The sequence below is a fragment of the Fopius arisanus genome, unplaced genomic scaffold (assembly GCF_000806365.1).
Source record: "Fopius arisanus strain USDA-PBARC FA_bdor unplaced genomic scaffold, ASM80636v1 scaffold00107, whole genome shotgun sequence".
NCBI lineage: Eukaryota > Metazoa > Arthropoda > Insecta > Hymenoptera > Braconidae > Fopius > Fopius arisanus.
The window spans coordinates 145,314-161,646 of NW_011887846.1; the positions used below are offsets into that span (position 1 = coordinate 145,314).

Below are 16,333 nucleotides of genomic sequence, written 5' to 3' on the forward strand. Positions count from 1 at the left end.
GATTTACTAAGATAATGCCGGGGAAGAGGCAGCTCAAAAGAGCAGTCGAGCACTGCCCCAGGTGCTGAAACGTCTGAACAGTATGGTGGAGGAGATAAACATAGGGCTGGACAATAAGACTGAATAAAATAACCCGTCAATGCAAAAATATTTTTGTTAATCTAAAATGGTTTTAATGTCAAATGCAAATAATAGATTCTTACCGAACTTCTTCTTATTGAAGTGCATCCTATTGAATTCTTTGGGGTTGGATTTAATTTTGGGCTTCCGAGGGACTGCAAGGCAAAGCCTTGGGTGTCATGTGGGAATTTCTTAGCAAAACAAAGTTTTTGGAGTTAGAGGGGCGTCTTCCGGAAGGTTCCTTCGAAGGATTAATGGCAGAGTTAGATCCTCTCAGCAATTTTTTGGGCTTCCTTATACTCAACGAGCTTACTACCAGCATCTTCATCCTGACGAAAAGCAATGCCTAGCAGATGGTCGAGGAGCTTGCCGCTTTCCTCTATTAGATGCCTCAGCGTCTTCTCCATCCATTCATGTTCATTTCTCTTGCTAAGCATGACCAATAGATCACATAGACCGTATCCGGCATCAGATCCAGGAGACTGAGATACTGTTCGAGCGCAGTTGAACTGAAATCATTAATTTTCTGTTTGATTGGCGTAACTCAAGCCCAGAAGTCTTCTTAAGATCGTTGTCCTCGAGGTTCATCGCAGTAGCGTATTATCAACGAGGTCTACGTTCAGCACAAGATCTGAAGAACTGTCTTTGACTGGTGCTTCGGGCCTGCGAACCCTGTATCCATCAACTGCCTCAGGTGTTCTGAATTGATATCAACCTCTGAGTTCTCTCGTCTCTCTGTTGCAGCTGCCCTAATTGCTACTGTTGCGCTTCTGCTCATCCACGGGGCTTACTCCTCTGGTTCCTTCTACTCAGTCCTGTTTTTGATGAATTTCTCTCATCTGCGGATGTATCTCAATATTGATAGAATGAAGCCTAGCTCTATAATTCTTGAGGGGTCCTTTTCCCACATGAGCAATACAGCAACAAACGTCTTCTTGTGGATGTTTTGGAGACACTTTATTGAATCTGACTTGGACAGGCTTATAGACACCTACGCACTTGAATAATCCAATGTGAGAAGAATCCAGGATAGCTTCGAAGTTTACTATCTTCTCCAAAAGGATCAGCCAGGCTCAAGGAACTCTCCATGTCAGGTACGCTTGCATGTTCCTAATCTGACAACGAAAACTGTCCACCGCCTAACAAGGCGTAACGAAAAGTAGAGATGAATCCACTCTACCCTCCTAGTTGCACTTCTGGAGCATGGGATGATAGACACTCTTTTCATCGAACAACATAGAAAATGTCAATCGCACCGAGCAGATGAAGAGCACAAACAACACCATGAGCTGCTGAGTTGAGAATCATGAGGAGCTGTTGTTCTCGTCTCTATCAGGTATGTAAAAATACAGACTTTCATTAAGAGCTTGAATAGCTCTGCTAGTGCACCTCTGAGACCGTGGAATCCACCATATAGTGGCATAATGTATTTTAACTGAAGAGCACTTGGAGGAATTTATTTAGGATGGGTAGCTCTTATTGTATCATCAGTCTACATTGACACTCGGGGAGGCACTGTGCCCAATACTCCCATGGCTGTCATTGTGCATTGCTTGCCATGTCCAAGTACCGAGCCACATAGATACATCAGTATCCCTCATTTCAGCTGGAATGAACATATCCGTGTCCTCTTTCCCTAAGTCACAATCTGGAGAAGGCTATCGTCCGAGAAGAGTCTTCGCTTCTTGCTGATCCTGCCTGTAACTTTTCCCAGATTGTCCACATAGTAGCATTCCGAAGATCACAAACATTCGCAAAGTTGAGGATGCCAGATGTAATAGAAGCGAATTAAAAATTGAAAAAAGTAAAAACTCATGAGACAAGGTATTGCTCCCATTGTCCTGGTTTCCCCCTGAGATGCCGATCATCCGAAGGAGATTCGCGAATAAGTGGTCACCAGTAGGCAAGAATGCGTTTGTCTCTGACTGCATAGCGTTGAGTTCACGCGCCAGTGTGGGTGAAACGATTCAGTAAATTCGGTGGGATATCGATAGTCGGTCGTTAAAAATGGCTAGGGATTTCGCAAATTCGTCCCAAGTTTCCACCATCGAAAACGAAGAGCCGGGGGGGGGGAGCGAGCGACGTCAGCAGAGCGGAGAATATTCCCCGAAACCGAAGAGAAGACGCCGAGCCACAGAGGATATGATGACGTAGGCAAGTCAGAGAACTTTAATCTTTCAGAATCAACTGAGGATACTGGTGGAGATTCAGGAAGTTACAGTTTGAGGACTTTCCGAACCCGCCCCCGGTGACTTTCTGAGTAAGTCTCTGATAGATGCAGTGCCTCATCAGATCAACTTGGGCCCCACTTCTACTATAGTTCACGAATAAAAGATCACCCGCAGAACGAAGGATGTCGAATGACATATGCAATCCCTCCAACAACTTCAGTACTTCGGTTCCCCCTAGTGGAATTTGCCCTAGAGTTTTAGCTTCACCAGAGTTTGACGCACTTAGAGTTAATGAGAAGCTCTGTCATAAATTGACTCGCGGAGATCCTTCGCTCGTGAGGGGTGAGGATAATAGTCTATCTAGACCAGGACCACGCAATCTGGGCGCATCGGGCTCACGCAACTCCCGAGTTTCGTTTGTGAGAGCTGGGAGAGAGGCATCATCCATTTCACAAAGCTACCTGCTCTAATTCGCTTTTCCCCCTTCTTGAACCTTGGTTCGACCGATACTGGCAGAAAGCGACCATCGGATCGAGCGTGAATTTTCAACTTTCCATGTATGTGGGCCTACATAGTCACGCGCCTCCGGCGGAACACTCCGACATCCCTTTCTTGCTAGCTCATCTACCTGCATGTTGCCAGTGATGCCAGCGTGGCTTGGAATCCATGCCACTTCTAGCCGATTGTGAGCGGCGATTTCCGCCATCAACTCTATGCCCTGTCAGCCCCTTTTTGTATAGCATCCCCCTCCCCCAGGTTAACTATGAAGCTTTTGTCGAAGTGCCATATTGGCCAACACGCGTCTGTGGGCTATGATACATAAAGAAAATTTTTATAGGAAAAATACGCAAACAAAATTATATAAAATGTATTATAACAACTATTTACCGATGGTAGTGACCGTGCGGTTAGAGTGCTGGACTAGCATGCCAAGGATCCGGGTTCGATCCCGGGCACCGGCGGTCAAAAATATATAGCGCTCTGATCTCACGGTTTCACTGCCGAGCGGTAGTCCTGTCAAAAGGACGACTGTACCAGGGCAGGTTTTTCCCTCAGATGAGGTTTTCCCTCCCTTTCAGCAAATGCGGTACAGGGGGTTGGGGGGTGGGAAGGGAACAAATCGTAAAAACCCGAAAGGGTATACGAGTGAAAGAAAATTTTTTATAACAACTATTTATTATAACTAAAGGCTGATTGTTGAAAGAACAAAAATATCAGCACCGCTACTCCCCTCTGTTCGCAGAAGTAATGCTCGACTTGAACGCGTGGTGGGGCCAAGGAATTCGCTTCCCATGTTTCCACATAAATGAGATACACGGAGAGAAAAATCTATGAATTTCTATATTGTGATTCCGATAAAAATTACTGTGCTGCCTTACAATCTAGGTGTAAACTGCAGGCCTGAGAAAAATTACTATGCCATGCAGTAACATTTCTTCATCGGCCGAGCAAAACTTCGTTATCGGCCAAATAAAAATTCATAGTCGTCGCAACGGTTACCATTGTTAAATTCAACTTCGGCAAGAATCAGAAACATTCGACGTTCATCGCTAACCAATCATATTGGGTTAAAAAATGTTGGGAGAAAATGCTGTGCAGCACAGTAAAAATTAAAAGAGAGCACAATAAAAAATACCGATCTGGATAGGAATTTTTGAAGGATTTCTATCAATTTTTCTTTCAAACTCAAACAAAAAATGATAGACCTTCAAATTTCATCGTGCTGTTTAGTAAATTTTATGAAGCCACACATGATTAATTACGGAATGCATAAGAAAATTTGACATATTGATAGTAACTTTTATTTGTGAATGAAAGAAGTTCTAGTATTCTAGCATTTTGCACCACGATTGTAGTGCTCGGCACAGTAATTTTTCTTGGACTTTTCTCTCCGTGTAGAATGTGTAAACATAACACAATCATATCACATTTCCTGGTTATTATTACTAATAAATCAGTCAGACTCTGGACTTTTGAGGCATTACAAGTTTGGCTAAATCTTGTCTTAAAGTAAATTCAGATAATGGACGCTATATATATGCTCCATGAGAAATTTCATGTACAGAACAGTACATACGCGCCAGTAAAAGAAAATTTGGTGTACAGTTCAGTACATGCTCGCCAATGGAATATGAAGTATGAGTGGAAATGAGTATAAGTCATGGCCAATGGATGATCAGTGAAGAATCAGTGTGACTGATTTTAGGATTCAACTCGAGCGTTTCGCTGCGATTCAATATGAATATCCATCTCCATTTTACATAGGATTATTAAATGTATTATTTAAATAGATACACAACATCCAGAATGGTTTAGTGAACCTAAACTATATATTTACCATTATTTTTTGTCTCTGTAGCGTTCCATTATTTTTATAAATTGTCAAGGAACTTTTAACGTTTATTATATCCTATAACGGTTATTACTATGTAGCATGGTAATTTTTCCGGTGCACCTATGGTAAATTTTACCAGCTAACTCTAGGGCCCTTTACTGTGTTACGATGACCATTTACTACGTCAATGGCCGTGAGACCGCAGAGTCTGGAGTCCGTTACCATTGAATCTTGCCATGTCCCATCATGACCATTACACTGAGAAAAAAAATTATTTTTGTCAAGAATATTTTCTTCCTACTAGTAAATCTGGAGATCACTGTGTAAATACTCCCATAAGACTTACTAATGCCAAATATATTTTCTTGTGGTTAGTAAATATTCTTGGCTAAAGAAAATTTTTTTCTCAGTGTACCACAGCATATACGAATCATACTATTACTAGTATAACTAGTATAACTCTAATGTAGTAATGTACCCTGCATAATTGTTACTAGTCGTGGATTTTCATATAGGTGTCTCTACCATGGATCTTTGCTCTAGGTATGCGCATTATTTTTCAGTATTTATGCTAGATTCGATATTCATCGGTGGAAATGAGAGTGGGATGCTCATGAACTTGAGAAAGAAAAATTTAATCGAAGATCGAAGGATGCAGATAATTTTTTTGATTTTGAGAAATTTGTGAATTTTCATTTGGCATTGAGAGCGGGAAATATAGAAATGAAAAATTTGAAAATGAATGTCATGTCAGGGCTATTAATAACATGATAATATTTAATAACTGTTTTCCAAACAATATTTCCACTTCAAGAAATGTATGACAGGTACGGAATTTTTTTAGATGAAGTCGATTACAAGCAACCAACAACCAATCAAAAGCATAACAACAAAAAAAAGCAATAATTGAAGAAATATTTCCATTCGAGAAATAGGAAATTTTTCTCTTTCACTTTTCCTACCACCAAGTTTCTGTCGAATATCCCTACTACTCTTGCCTATGCCCAGGGCATCATGGGCCCGAAGGGGGGGCAACCATAAACTTTATGGCTTAGGACAATTTTGCCTAATGAAGAGCGGGAACTAGAGTAGCTCCGAGAGCTGAGGTTGGGTACCTCTGACTTAAGCTTTCGGACTGATGTGATTCAAGTATATTGAGATATACTCTTTTGAATCAAAATTTGGCAAGTTCCTCATCAAAAATTATTGGTCATTCGATGTACCGAGCAAAATAGATAACTCACCTTTCGGTGGAATTATATGAATTTTTCCCATGGGCAAACGACGATCAAGTTCGATTATCGTTTCTGGAAGCGTCAAGAATGCAATTGCCGACAACACGATTCTCTCACTGCAGTCATAAAATTTCTCTAAAAATGGAAATAACTTGCTGAGTGAAGTGTGTGTTTCCTTATTATCGTATATTCGATGTACTATGTCATGACTGATACTGAACTGTATGTTTGTTCCTCAAAGAGACTGCCTGTGATAGATCGATAGATTTCACAAAGAATTTTAACAGAATCTAAATCAATATCTGTCCAAAGATTTCGGATGTCTTTTTGTGTGACTTTCACAAATGTCGATGTTATTCCGATATCCCTCAGGGCTTTTTCAGTTCTATCTGTAATATTTTCTTCATGGTCACGTCTCACCAATTTTGCTAGGGCAAAAATTATCTCCATCTAATAACAAAAATAATGGAATGTATTAAATCAGTAATTTGAAAATGATCTGTTTAAATTATAAATACAAATGTCATACTCATTTTATGCGCATTACCTGAGGAATTGAAAGATCCTGGTACCATCGTGGAACTTTTAAATTTTTCATCGTCAACACCAAAATTTAACAAACCGACATTTCCATCGATTTTCAATTGTTTATCAGCCTTGTATTTATATTGATTACTCAATATTCTTGGATTTCTTGGAAATTTCTTGCTAACGTGGCAAGCCCTTTCTTCGAACATGGTCTCTCATCATTTTTAACACTGGATAGATTATTCCTGTAAAAACTTGTGCGTATCAGGGGTTTGCGATTGTATTCCTTGGAAGAAAAACTCTGGAAATTTTTAACTTTCCAACCGTAGGACCAATTTGTGCAATGCATTGTGAAAAATCTATCCTCCGGAGGTAATTTACATCTGAAATTCATTCCGATAATTGTATGCAGGAAATGAGATTGTAAGAACATTCAAGTATACGGCGAGAAAAAGTCACTAAAAATTATGTGTTCGGTATAACTGTGTTATGCTTTCGCCATTCAGGGAAAATTGCCGGCTTAGTAAAATCTGTTAACTGCTTACACGGAGAGAAATGGCCAAAAAAAATTACTGTGCCGAGTACTACAATCGTGGTGCAAAATGCTAGAATACTAGAACTTCTTTCATTCACAAATAAAAATTACCATCAATATGTCAAATTTTCTTATACATTCCGTAATTAATCATGTGTGGCTCCATAAAATTTACTAAACAGCACTATAAAATTTGAAGGTCTATCATTTTTTGTTTGAGTTTGAAAGAAAAATTGATAGAAATCCTTCAAAAATTCCTATCCAGATCGGTATTTTTTATTGTGCTCTCTTTTAATTTTTACTGTGCTACACAGCATTTTCTCCAAACATTTTTTAACCCAATATGATTGGTTAGCGATGAACGTCGAATGTTTCCGATTCTTGCCGAAGTTGAATTTAACAATGGTAACTGTTGCGACGACTATGAATTTTTATTTGGCCGATAACGAAGTTTTGCTCGGCCGACGAAGAAATGTTACTGCATGGCATAGTAATTTTTTTCAGGCCTGCAATTTACACCTAGATTGTAAGGCAGCACAGTAATTTTTATCGGAATCACAATATAAAAATTAATAGATTTTTCTCTCCGTGTAGTAAAAGTTATCCGAGAATTCAAAGAAAGGAACACGGATAGAAAACTCAATAAAAATTATGTGCTTGTCCCGCAATCTGCCAGTCAAAACAGTATTCAGTAAAAATGACGGAATAATTACGCACTTTTGGACTGAATCTTCCGTACTTTTTGTTGAAAGTTCAGTGAAAAACCCCGTAACTGTTCCGTAATTTTTTACTGAATACTATTTTAACTGACAGATTACGGAACAGGCGCGTAATTTTTCCTGAATTTTTCCCTCCATGTACCTAAATTTTAGGTAATCTTTTCCGACTAGCTACATAATTGTTTCTAATTTAATAAGAACCATTTATCGACTGCTCGGTAAGAGTTATCTAACCGTCCGAAAAAAATTACCTAAAACTAGAAAATAATTATTCCTATTTTCTGGTACCTTTTCACTCGATATATATATATATACATGTATATGTATGTATATACATCTTTGTCTTACAGTTTAAGATACATGGAAGAATATTCAATTGCATTTCGCCACTAGACCGTCACGAACTTTTCTTACATATATCAGGTTAGATATGAAATCAAATGAGATGGCCAAGTTTTTCACAGCCGTGTATCAAACAATAGTTTTTATTTTTTTGTTATTTTGACTTTGCATCATGAACTGACTAACAAGAGAGTATAAGTTTAGCCCGTCTGTTCAGTAGATAATCATAACTATTCACCGCTCTTCCAGGTATTTTTTTCTAGCTTCATGACTTGACTCTTTCTTATCATATAAAACATCTAGCAGAGACGAATGAATGGACCGCATGAGATCCAAACCAATCTTTTCACGACTTGCGACTGATACCGGAATTTCCGTTTCTTCTTGGATTGTCTGAAATGAAATCCATTTATACAAAAGTTTCCATGAATAAAAAATGATATTCTTATGCTGTATCGTTTCATACCGTTGGTTCTGGTTCAGAAACCGGTAATGCACTTTCTTCCTTCAGTTTCTTCAATTTATCTTTGACATGCTTATCCTCTTGCTCCAAATCTGCCAGTAAACGCAACCGATTTTTGGTAAACCACTTCATTCGAAGTTTATCTTCTGTATCAATAGTTTCTTTTCTAAACGCCTGACAACGCGCATCACAAACTTTGTTATCTGCCATTATTATTTACTTAAAAATTGAGAATAAAACCCGAAAATGTATAAGGATCTGAACAATTTACTTGTAAACTCTGAAGTTTGCCACACTTAATCTCATTCGTGACGAGTTCATTTTGTAATTTACTTGCATTCGGCTCGGATGTCTTGCACTTGAAGGAGAGTGATGTTTTCCACGACGTGACCTTAACTAAATTTTTCGAGGGTGTGACCGAAAAAACTATTCAAATGGCGTTTCCCAGGTCCTGCGTCTGGAAAAATTTTGTTAAAACCACGCCATAGAAAACACATGGTCTTTTGGTCAGACAGTCCTGGCAAAGTCAGGCTCTTTGGTGGGTACCACTATTCATGGACTTTTGATCCAGAGAGAAAGATCATCAGTAGCAGCCAAGTCCTTAGTGGAGAAATATCCCCAAATCAGAGAGGACGTCAGGAAAGCCTTCTTTGGGGAGTCACCAGTCGCAACAATTTCAGATAAAATCCTACATTTCACTTGTCCAAAAAGAGCAGAGATTATTGAGTGGAGGAAAAACGCCTTCAAGGCTAGGGAATCTCATCATACAGCCAAGTTGACGAAGATTCTTCCTTCTGAGTCCCATCTGTTCGATGAAAACTTGCTCTCTAAATTCCTAAACCAACATAGGGGAGTTCTAAAGATTTTTTTTCAGGATCAGAAAAGATTTTCGCAACCCAGTCAATTTGGGAGCTTTCGCCCTAAGCGGCAGAGCGACTCCAGAGTCTTCTCTCAACCTCAATCTTCAAGAGGCAAAACCTCAGCTAGTTCTACCTCTAGCAAATAGGGAAATAAATCATCAGGAAAGACTCCCAGAAAAGGTTACCCGGGAAGGGAGGAGCGTCTACATCGAAAAGCCTGACTATTGGTTCAGGAGGCCAGCTAAGCCGATCCATTCGATAATGGACTGATTTAGGGGCCCCGAAGCACATTTTAAATATTTTAAAAGGTTATTCCATTCCATTTATCCGAAAACCCCCAACGATTCCACTTACAGGAGAGATCTTGAGATAACACGCCACGAAGATAACACCAGAAATGACAATGGAGATTCGGCACATGCTGCGCCAAGGGGTACTGGAAAAAGCATTTATGCCATCGGTGCCCGTAATCACGCGATTCTAACCTCGCTTCGCTCGGTTAAATCGCGGATTCCGGGCGCAATGACATAAAATTTTGTATGAAACGCGTGCGTAATATATTTTTCGACTCGTGGGATTGTAAAACTCGCCTTCGGCTCGTGTTACAAACCTCCCACGAGTAAAAAAATATATTACGCACGTGTTGCATAATATACTATTTTGGGAGACAGGTTTCATCTCACCAATGTTCTTAATTCCAAAAACAGATGGAAACTCAGACAACTTTACAATTTGCGCTGCCTCAACGAATATCTTCAACCTTCCAAGTTCCGTCTCATAAATCAACGGAAGATTCCATATTTTGTACAAAAAGACGATTTCCTAGCAAAAATAGATCTCTCTCAGGCTTATCTACATATCCCAATAAAATCGAGTCAGCAGGTTTCTTTGTCTGTCGGACCAGGCCAGTTGTTCAACATTACCTGGTTCCCATTCGGATTATCGACGGGACCATTAGCCTTCTCCAGAATTACCAATTGGATAGCAGAAGTCCTTCGCCAAAAGGGGATACGAGTGGTGGTATATCTGGACGATTTCGTACTAGCTCACCAGAATGCCCACCAGCTTCAGAATCAGATTCAAATAGTAATGGGACTTCTTCGGTCACTAGGCTGGGCAATAAACGAGGAAAAATCTATAATCAACCCAGCACACAAGCTCGAGTGTCTGGGAATCATTTGGGACACCCTCCGGAACAAGATGGTCCTTTCCTCTGCCAAAAAGGAGCGAATATTGAGAAGTATCACGAAGATTTTAAGTTTGGGACGCTGGAGCTGGAAACAGAGCAGCTCCTTGTTGGGTAGGTTAAATTTCGCGGCAATAGTCACACCTCTGGAGCGACTATTCTCACGTCAATTACAGCGAGGAAGTCGCCAGTTGTCGGGGAGGGTTCCAAGAAAATCATTTCCCCAATCCGATACAAATCGCTTCGACTGCATGTGGTGGAAGGAGAACATCCACCAGACAAGGCCGATTTTCACGCCGGACCTGGACACCTTTCTGACAACGGGCGCGTCTCAGACGCGGTGGGGTTTCCAACTAGAGGATATACAACAAGCAGGAACGTGGTCGATGGAACAGGAGCTCTGGCACATCAACAGAAAGGAACTCTTCACGGTCAGCTTGGCGATTCAGAGATTCGAGGACCACCTCCGAGGCAGATTGGTGATGGTTCAGTCAGACAACAGAACGACAGTGGCTTACATCAAGAACCAAGAAGGGCCTCGATCTCAAACCCTATTACGAGTAGTCAAGGATCTCTGGGTATTACTGAACCGATACGAAATCCATCTGGTTCCGTTCTTTCTCCCAGGCATCTACAACACCTTAGCGGACAGGCTCTCGAGAAATCCCCCCCTACCAGATTGGCATCTAAGCAACGAAATGACGAGGATGATTTTCCGGAAGTGGGGCACCCCGGAGATTGACCTGTTCACGACGCATCAATCCAAGATTGTACCAAGATACGTGCCAATGGATGCAAGAGATCAGGGAGCAGAATTCATCAACGCCTTCAGCAGAGTCTGGACCGTGACATTCACTTGGGTATTCCATCCACCTCCACTGGTCCCAAAGATCCTACACCACCTGAACTCAGCGAGGGGGACATTCCTAGTGGTCGCTCCCAGATGGGAGAAAACCTTCTGGAGGGGTGACTTAAAAAACCGGAGTCTAGCAGTACCATTTCAGCTCTTCAACTTCGAGGAGAACCTGACAGATCTGTCGGCAGGCTCCCCCCCCCCCCCCCCCTCACGCCAAAGAACTGGTTTTAAAGGTCTGGACGGTACGGGGTAGGGTACCCATGTAAACGGTTTAGCAGAAGCTGAAATTAAGCTGCTGGCATCACCTTGGAGGGACTCCTCCTGGAAGACCTATTCAGCCATTTGGAAACAATGGTTGAATTGATGCCGAACGCCGGGTATCTCATCAGATAACCCCAGCGCCCAAAACTCAGTTTCATATTTGAGTTTCCTGTTTTACAAAAAATTAGCCTACAACTCTATTTTGATTCAAAAGTCAGTGATTTGTACGTTAAACAATCCTCGGGGAGACAAGGGTTTGAGCTCAAATCCATTAGTGAAGTCGTTATTGAAGGCTATTGGAGTTCAACGGGCAAACGAGAGGAAACCCGCCGATTCCACTATTTGGAGTGTGGAGACATTGACAAACTGGATGGCAAACCATCCACCAGATAAGGAAAGTTTTTTCCATGTGTCACGATTCGTGGCCCTCCAGTTGCTGTTAGCATCGGGAAGGCGTATTCACGACGTTACCTTACTCTCAATTAATCCGGACAATTGACTTATGGGAGAGGACAAAATAATTTTCTGGCCTGAGTTCGGATTAAAAACGGACAGAGGAAACTATCGACAATCAGGTTGGCAGATCTCCAGCTCAGAAAACTCAACATTTATCCTAGTGGCAGGTATTAAACTAGTAATAGCCTTGTCGGCCAGCAGATGAGAGGCTCGTCAGGGTTAGAATGGACTATTCATCACCACAAGGGGTAGGGTGAAAAATGCTTCAAGGGCGACAATTGCAGGATCGATCCGAACTGCCTTTACAGAAACCAGAATTGATCCTAGTCCAGGATCAGTCAGGTCAGCAGTGGCATCAAATAATTACCAAAATGACATGTGCCTGGATGAGATTCTGAAGAGGGGAAATTGGAAAGGAGCTAATATATATAATAATTATAAGTATAATTATAAGTATAATTATAAGTATAATTATAAATATAATTATTATAATATATAATAATTGCTACAAGTACTACTGCAAGGAGATTACTAATCACAAAGTTCCCAAACCAAAAAGTGTTTTCGTAAAAAGTTTCATCCCCGTATAGCACGGTTTCGGATGTATTTTTCTGTATGTTGAATATTTTGAAGAGTTATAATAATAAAGTTCTAACAGTAATTTAAACAAGTTCTCACAGTACACTTTCAAGTGCCGGCAGACTCCAAACATCTTTCCGAAGGGTCAAGCCGAAGGCACAGACTTCCAATAGAATCGTTTTCCACCCCGTAGGGCAGGAATAGTATATTATGCAACACGTGCGTAATATATTTTTTGACTCGTGGGGGGTTTGTAACACGAGCCAAAGGCGAGTTTTACAATCCCACGAGTCGAAAAATATATTACGCACGCGTTTCATACAAAATTTTATGTCATCGCGCCCGGAATCCGCGATTACGGCCACCGATGGCATAAACGTATATTTTAGGTCTTGCCGAGGCTTGACCCGAGTGAGGGCTTGCCGTCATTCGGAGAAAGCACTGACGAATTCCGCATCAATCGCGCTAACCAACACTTGAGGGCGGGTCAAAGCGCCCTTCACCCCCCATAGACGGCTGTCATTCTAGGTTCGAGACAAACATGCATGCGAAGCATACGAAAAGTAATCTCCGAAGGGTCAAGCCTCGGAAAGATCTAAAATATACGTTTTCTTCTTTGCGGGGTGGAAAACGATTCTATTTTTCATTCTTCTTTGGAACTAGAACCTTCATATAAAAGCTTGGAATTCTGCCGAGTGATTGAATTGAATGTAAAATAACTATTATGAATAAAAAGAACTGAAATCATTCTAAAAATTCAACTTCCTGAATTATTGATATTTTTTACCCGCCGATATTATTTTCTCATATAAAAAATGAGGATTTGTTTAATAATTCTTTTTTTAACTTTCTCTAATTAACACTTTTAATTCAATCAATTTTATTCCTTAAATAAATAATTGCGGGAGCACTGGAACATGACATTGCGGAATTTGATCCTCATTCCTGAACTTGAACAAACCGTTTTTACATTTTGTTTGTCATGTCAGCTTCCAAAATAAATAAAAACGTGATGGGAAGGAAAATTTCAAATTTTCCATTTTTTACACATTTCCCCGCCTTTCCTTTTCTTCAGCGCCATTTCTGCTCTTTTCGTTTTCTTAAGCGTTACTTTCACCTCGATAGATTTCAGCGGCCTTTAGGGCCTAGGTCGTAAAGGCCTATCACTAGATCCTATAGATCTATCACCAGATACAATGGGCTCTCTTCTATCCCTTATCATGTACAAATAGAGGTCGGAAGCACGACTTGCTCTCACATCAGAGGTTGCCCAGCCCTGACGTAGACATCATCTCAATAGACAAAATAGGAAGTATTGGATGCCCAAAGAATCTTGCTAAATGTATCCACTTGCTCACATACGAAAGACAAATAACGTCTACATATACCTTGAGGGTATATGGAGACCCCTCCTTGTAGGAGGGGTCTTATCTCCATTGCTATACATTCTATGTGGCCTTCATGTGTCACACTTCGCCAATTATATAACAATGTTCTACTGCAATAAATCAATACCCAGAGCTACTAAAATAATAGAGGAATCGATCCAAACAATTGATAAAAACCTTCAAAGTCTTGACGTAACCTTGAGTTAATCTTTGCCCCTCCTACGACAGAATACTCACATCTGAACAAAATACGTACCCCACCAAGAGACACGACAATTAAAGTCTCTGCATGCACTATCAAATGTACTATGCAAGCCTTCTTGATATTATTATTGATGAGAAATTAAATTTTAGAACTCACCTTGAAAAGATTCCATCAATGGCATTAAAATAAGTCATTGCTCTTGATAATAGTGTAGAGGAGTTATGATTCAATTGAATTCTCATAAAGTTATTCCAAATAGTTTCATTTTTTCTGTCATGTCACAAGCCAAAAATTACGGTTTTTGCCATGGATGCATATTTTCACCTCAACTATTAAGGACATATTACACTTTAGCTTGTACGCGGAAAGAAAAATACCGGAAAAATTACGGAACTTTCTCGTATTCGTGGGGTGACCTTGGTTTTCGGGAAAAAATACTGTAAGTTCCGTAAAAATTTTCGTAGCGATCAGGAATTTTTACGAAACTTTCAGGACAATTTTACGGTACCTCCAGTACTTTTTCCCGAAAAGCAAGGTCACCCCACGAATACGCGAAAGTTCCGTAATTTTTCCGGTATTTTTCTCTCCGTGTAGAGTTCTCATTGAGTTCTTCAAATTGATACCTCATATTAGCCATTCGATTCACTAGATTAATAGTTATGAGCCATAATATTACGATTTCAGAATGTCACGTTTTAAAGATTCGAATTTTTTTTCTCATTATTATAATGAGGCTTGCCCGATTTATGTTTAAATCTGTGCCGATACTTTGTGTTTGGGTAAAAATATCTGAAATTACCTTCAAATTGACACCAGAATTAATCGATTCCGGCAAATTTTCTACTGTTTTAGGCAATTTTTGTGATGAAATGGATTTTTGCGATGTTTTTTGTGAAGTCTGCTCAGTTTAGGAGTTTCTATAATTATTGGTCAAGTAAATTAAACCATTCATATATCATTTTCAATAGTATTTATTGCTCTTCGAAATGGTACATGGTAATTATGATTCATTTGAATTTTTATTAAGTTGCAGCAGATTGTTATAATTTTCTTTCTGTTATGTCACGCGCCAAAAATTACGGTTTCGGCCATGCATATAGAGGATTTCAACTTGACGAATGAAGACGTATCCTATCACGATCTACAGATTTCATTAAGATTTTGGAAAATGTGAGTTCGAAAGTATTTCATGTGTTTATCATGAACAGCGTTTCAGGGATTTTTCACGTGAGTTTATGTTACAATAATAAATTTTTTCATAGTCAAACACCAAGAAACATTGGCAAAGTGTTATTCCAAAAATATTATAATATAATCTAACCATCACTTAGCTCTTCGCCATATTGTCACTATCAAAACATAAAGAACCGTAAACATCGATATCGACAATATAAGAAAGCGCAGAGCTATAGATCGAAAATTTTATGACAGCTCAAACGGCGTTCTACCAAAATTTCACGGAATTTGACATTGAAATTTCAGTATTTCTAAATTTTTTATGAAAATACTCATTTGGAATTGATCGTGAATGAGTGGAAACAATTATTAGCCCCAATGACTAAAATCATTACAATTTTGGATTTCTTTTTTTGTTGAAGAAATAATCAATAGAATAAAGTGAGTATCTAAAGTAATTAATTCACATAGCAGAAATATTAGGATCAGAACCATGCAACCAAGATAATAATAATAATTCTTGTAATAAAAAAAGATATAAATAAGTGTAAAAAGCTTGAAGACAATGCTAACGATGCTAAGTATCGATTCTCACTTTAATATCTGTAACAGTAATTATAGTACGTCAATCAATGAACCGTCCCTGGACGAGGAAAGCAACAAGGACGCTCTGGCCAGGATGAGGTGCGGTAACATCAAAAAAGCAAGGAATAAAGGATACAAATATGGACGCTCTAGGCTCTGTAGTAATGTTGGGGGAAACCTAGAGCACCTTCTAGTATGCGAAACGCTCAGGGAAAGAGTAGGCGCCCACATCGAGGAATGACTCAGCCTAGGCTGAAGACTCTTGACTTTAATTTCCTGTTAAGGTTGTTGTCGCGTAGAATTTTTTTTCGACAGTTTTCGTTAAAAATTTTA

General features: G+C 39.8%; 2 protein-coding genes across 2 annotated transcripts in view; both read right to left on the reverse strand.

The window, feature by feature from the left end:
• Positions 1-6,533, reverse strand: part of LOC105271307 (short spindle 5) — a 28,795-nt gene extending 22,262 nt beyond the window's left edge. Inside the window, exons 1-3 of the mRNA XM_011312773.1 lie at positions 6,409-6,533; positions 6,083-6,311; positions 5,871-5,996 (exon numbers count right to left, since the gene is read on the reverse strand). Coding sequence (XP_011311075.1) covers positions 5,871-5,996; positions 6,083-6,311; positions 6,409-6,459 — 406 coding nt within the window. The 5' untranslated portion in view covers positions 6,460-6,533. The remainder of the gene's footprint in view (positions 1-5,870; positions 5,997-6,082; positions 6,312-6,408) is intronic.
• Positions 6,467-8,698, reverse strand: LOC105271306 (uncharacterized). Its single transcript, XM_011312772.1, has 3 exons — positions 8,452-8,698; positions 8,224-8,378; positions 6,467-6,772 (listed from the first exon to the last, which is right to left on the reverse strand). Exons 1-3 carry the CDS (start codon positions 8,656-8,658, stop codon positions 6,538-6,540), a joined length of 597 nt encoding a protein of 198 aa, XP_011311074.1. The 5' UTR covers positions 8,659-8,698; the 3' UTR covers positions 6,467-6,537.
• Between the last annotated feature and the right edge of the window lie 7,635 nt (positions 8,699-16,333).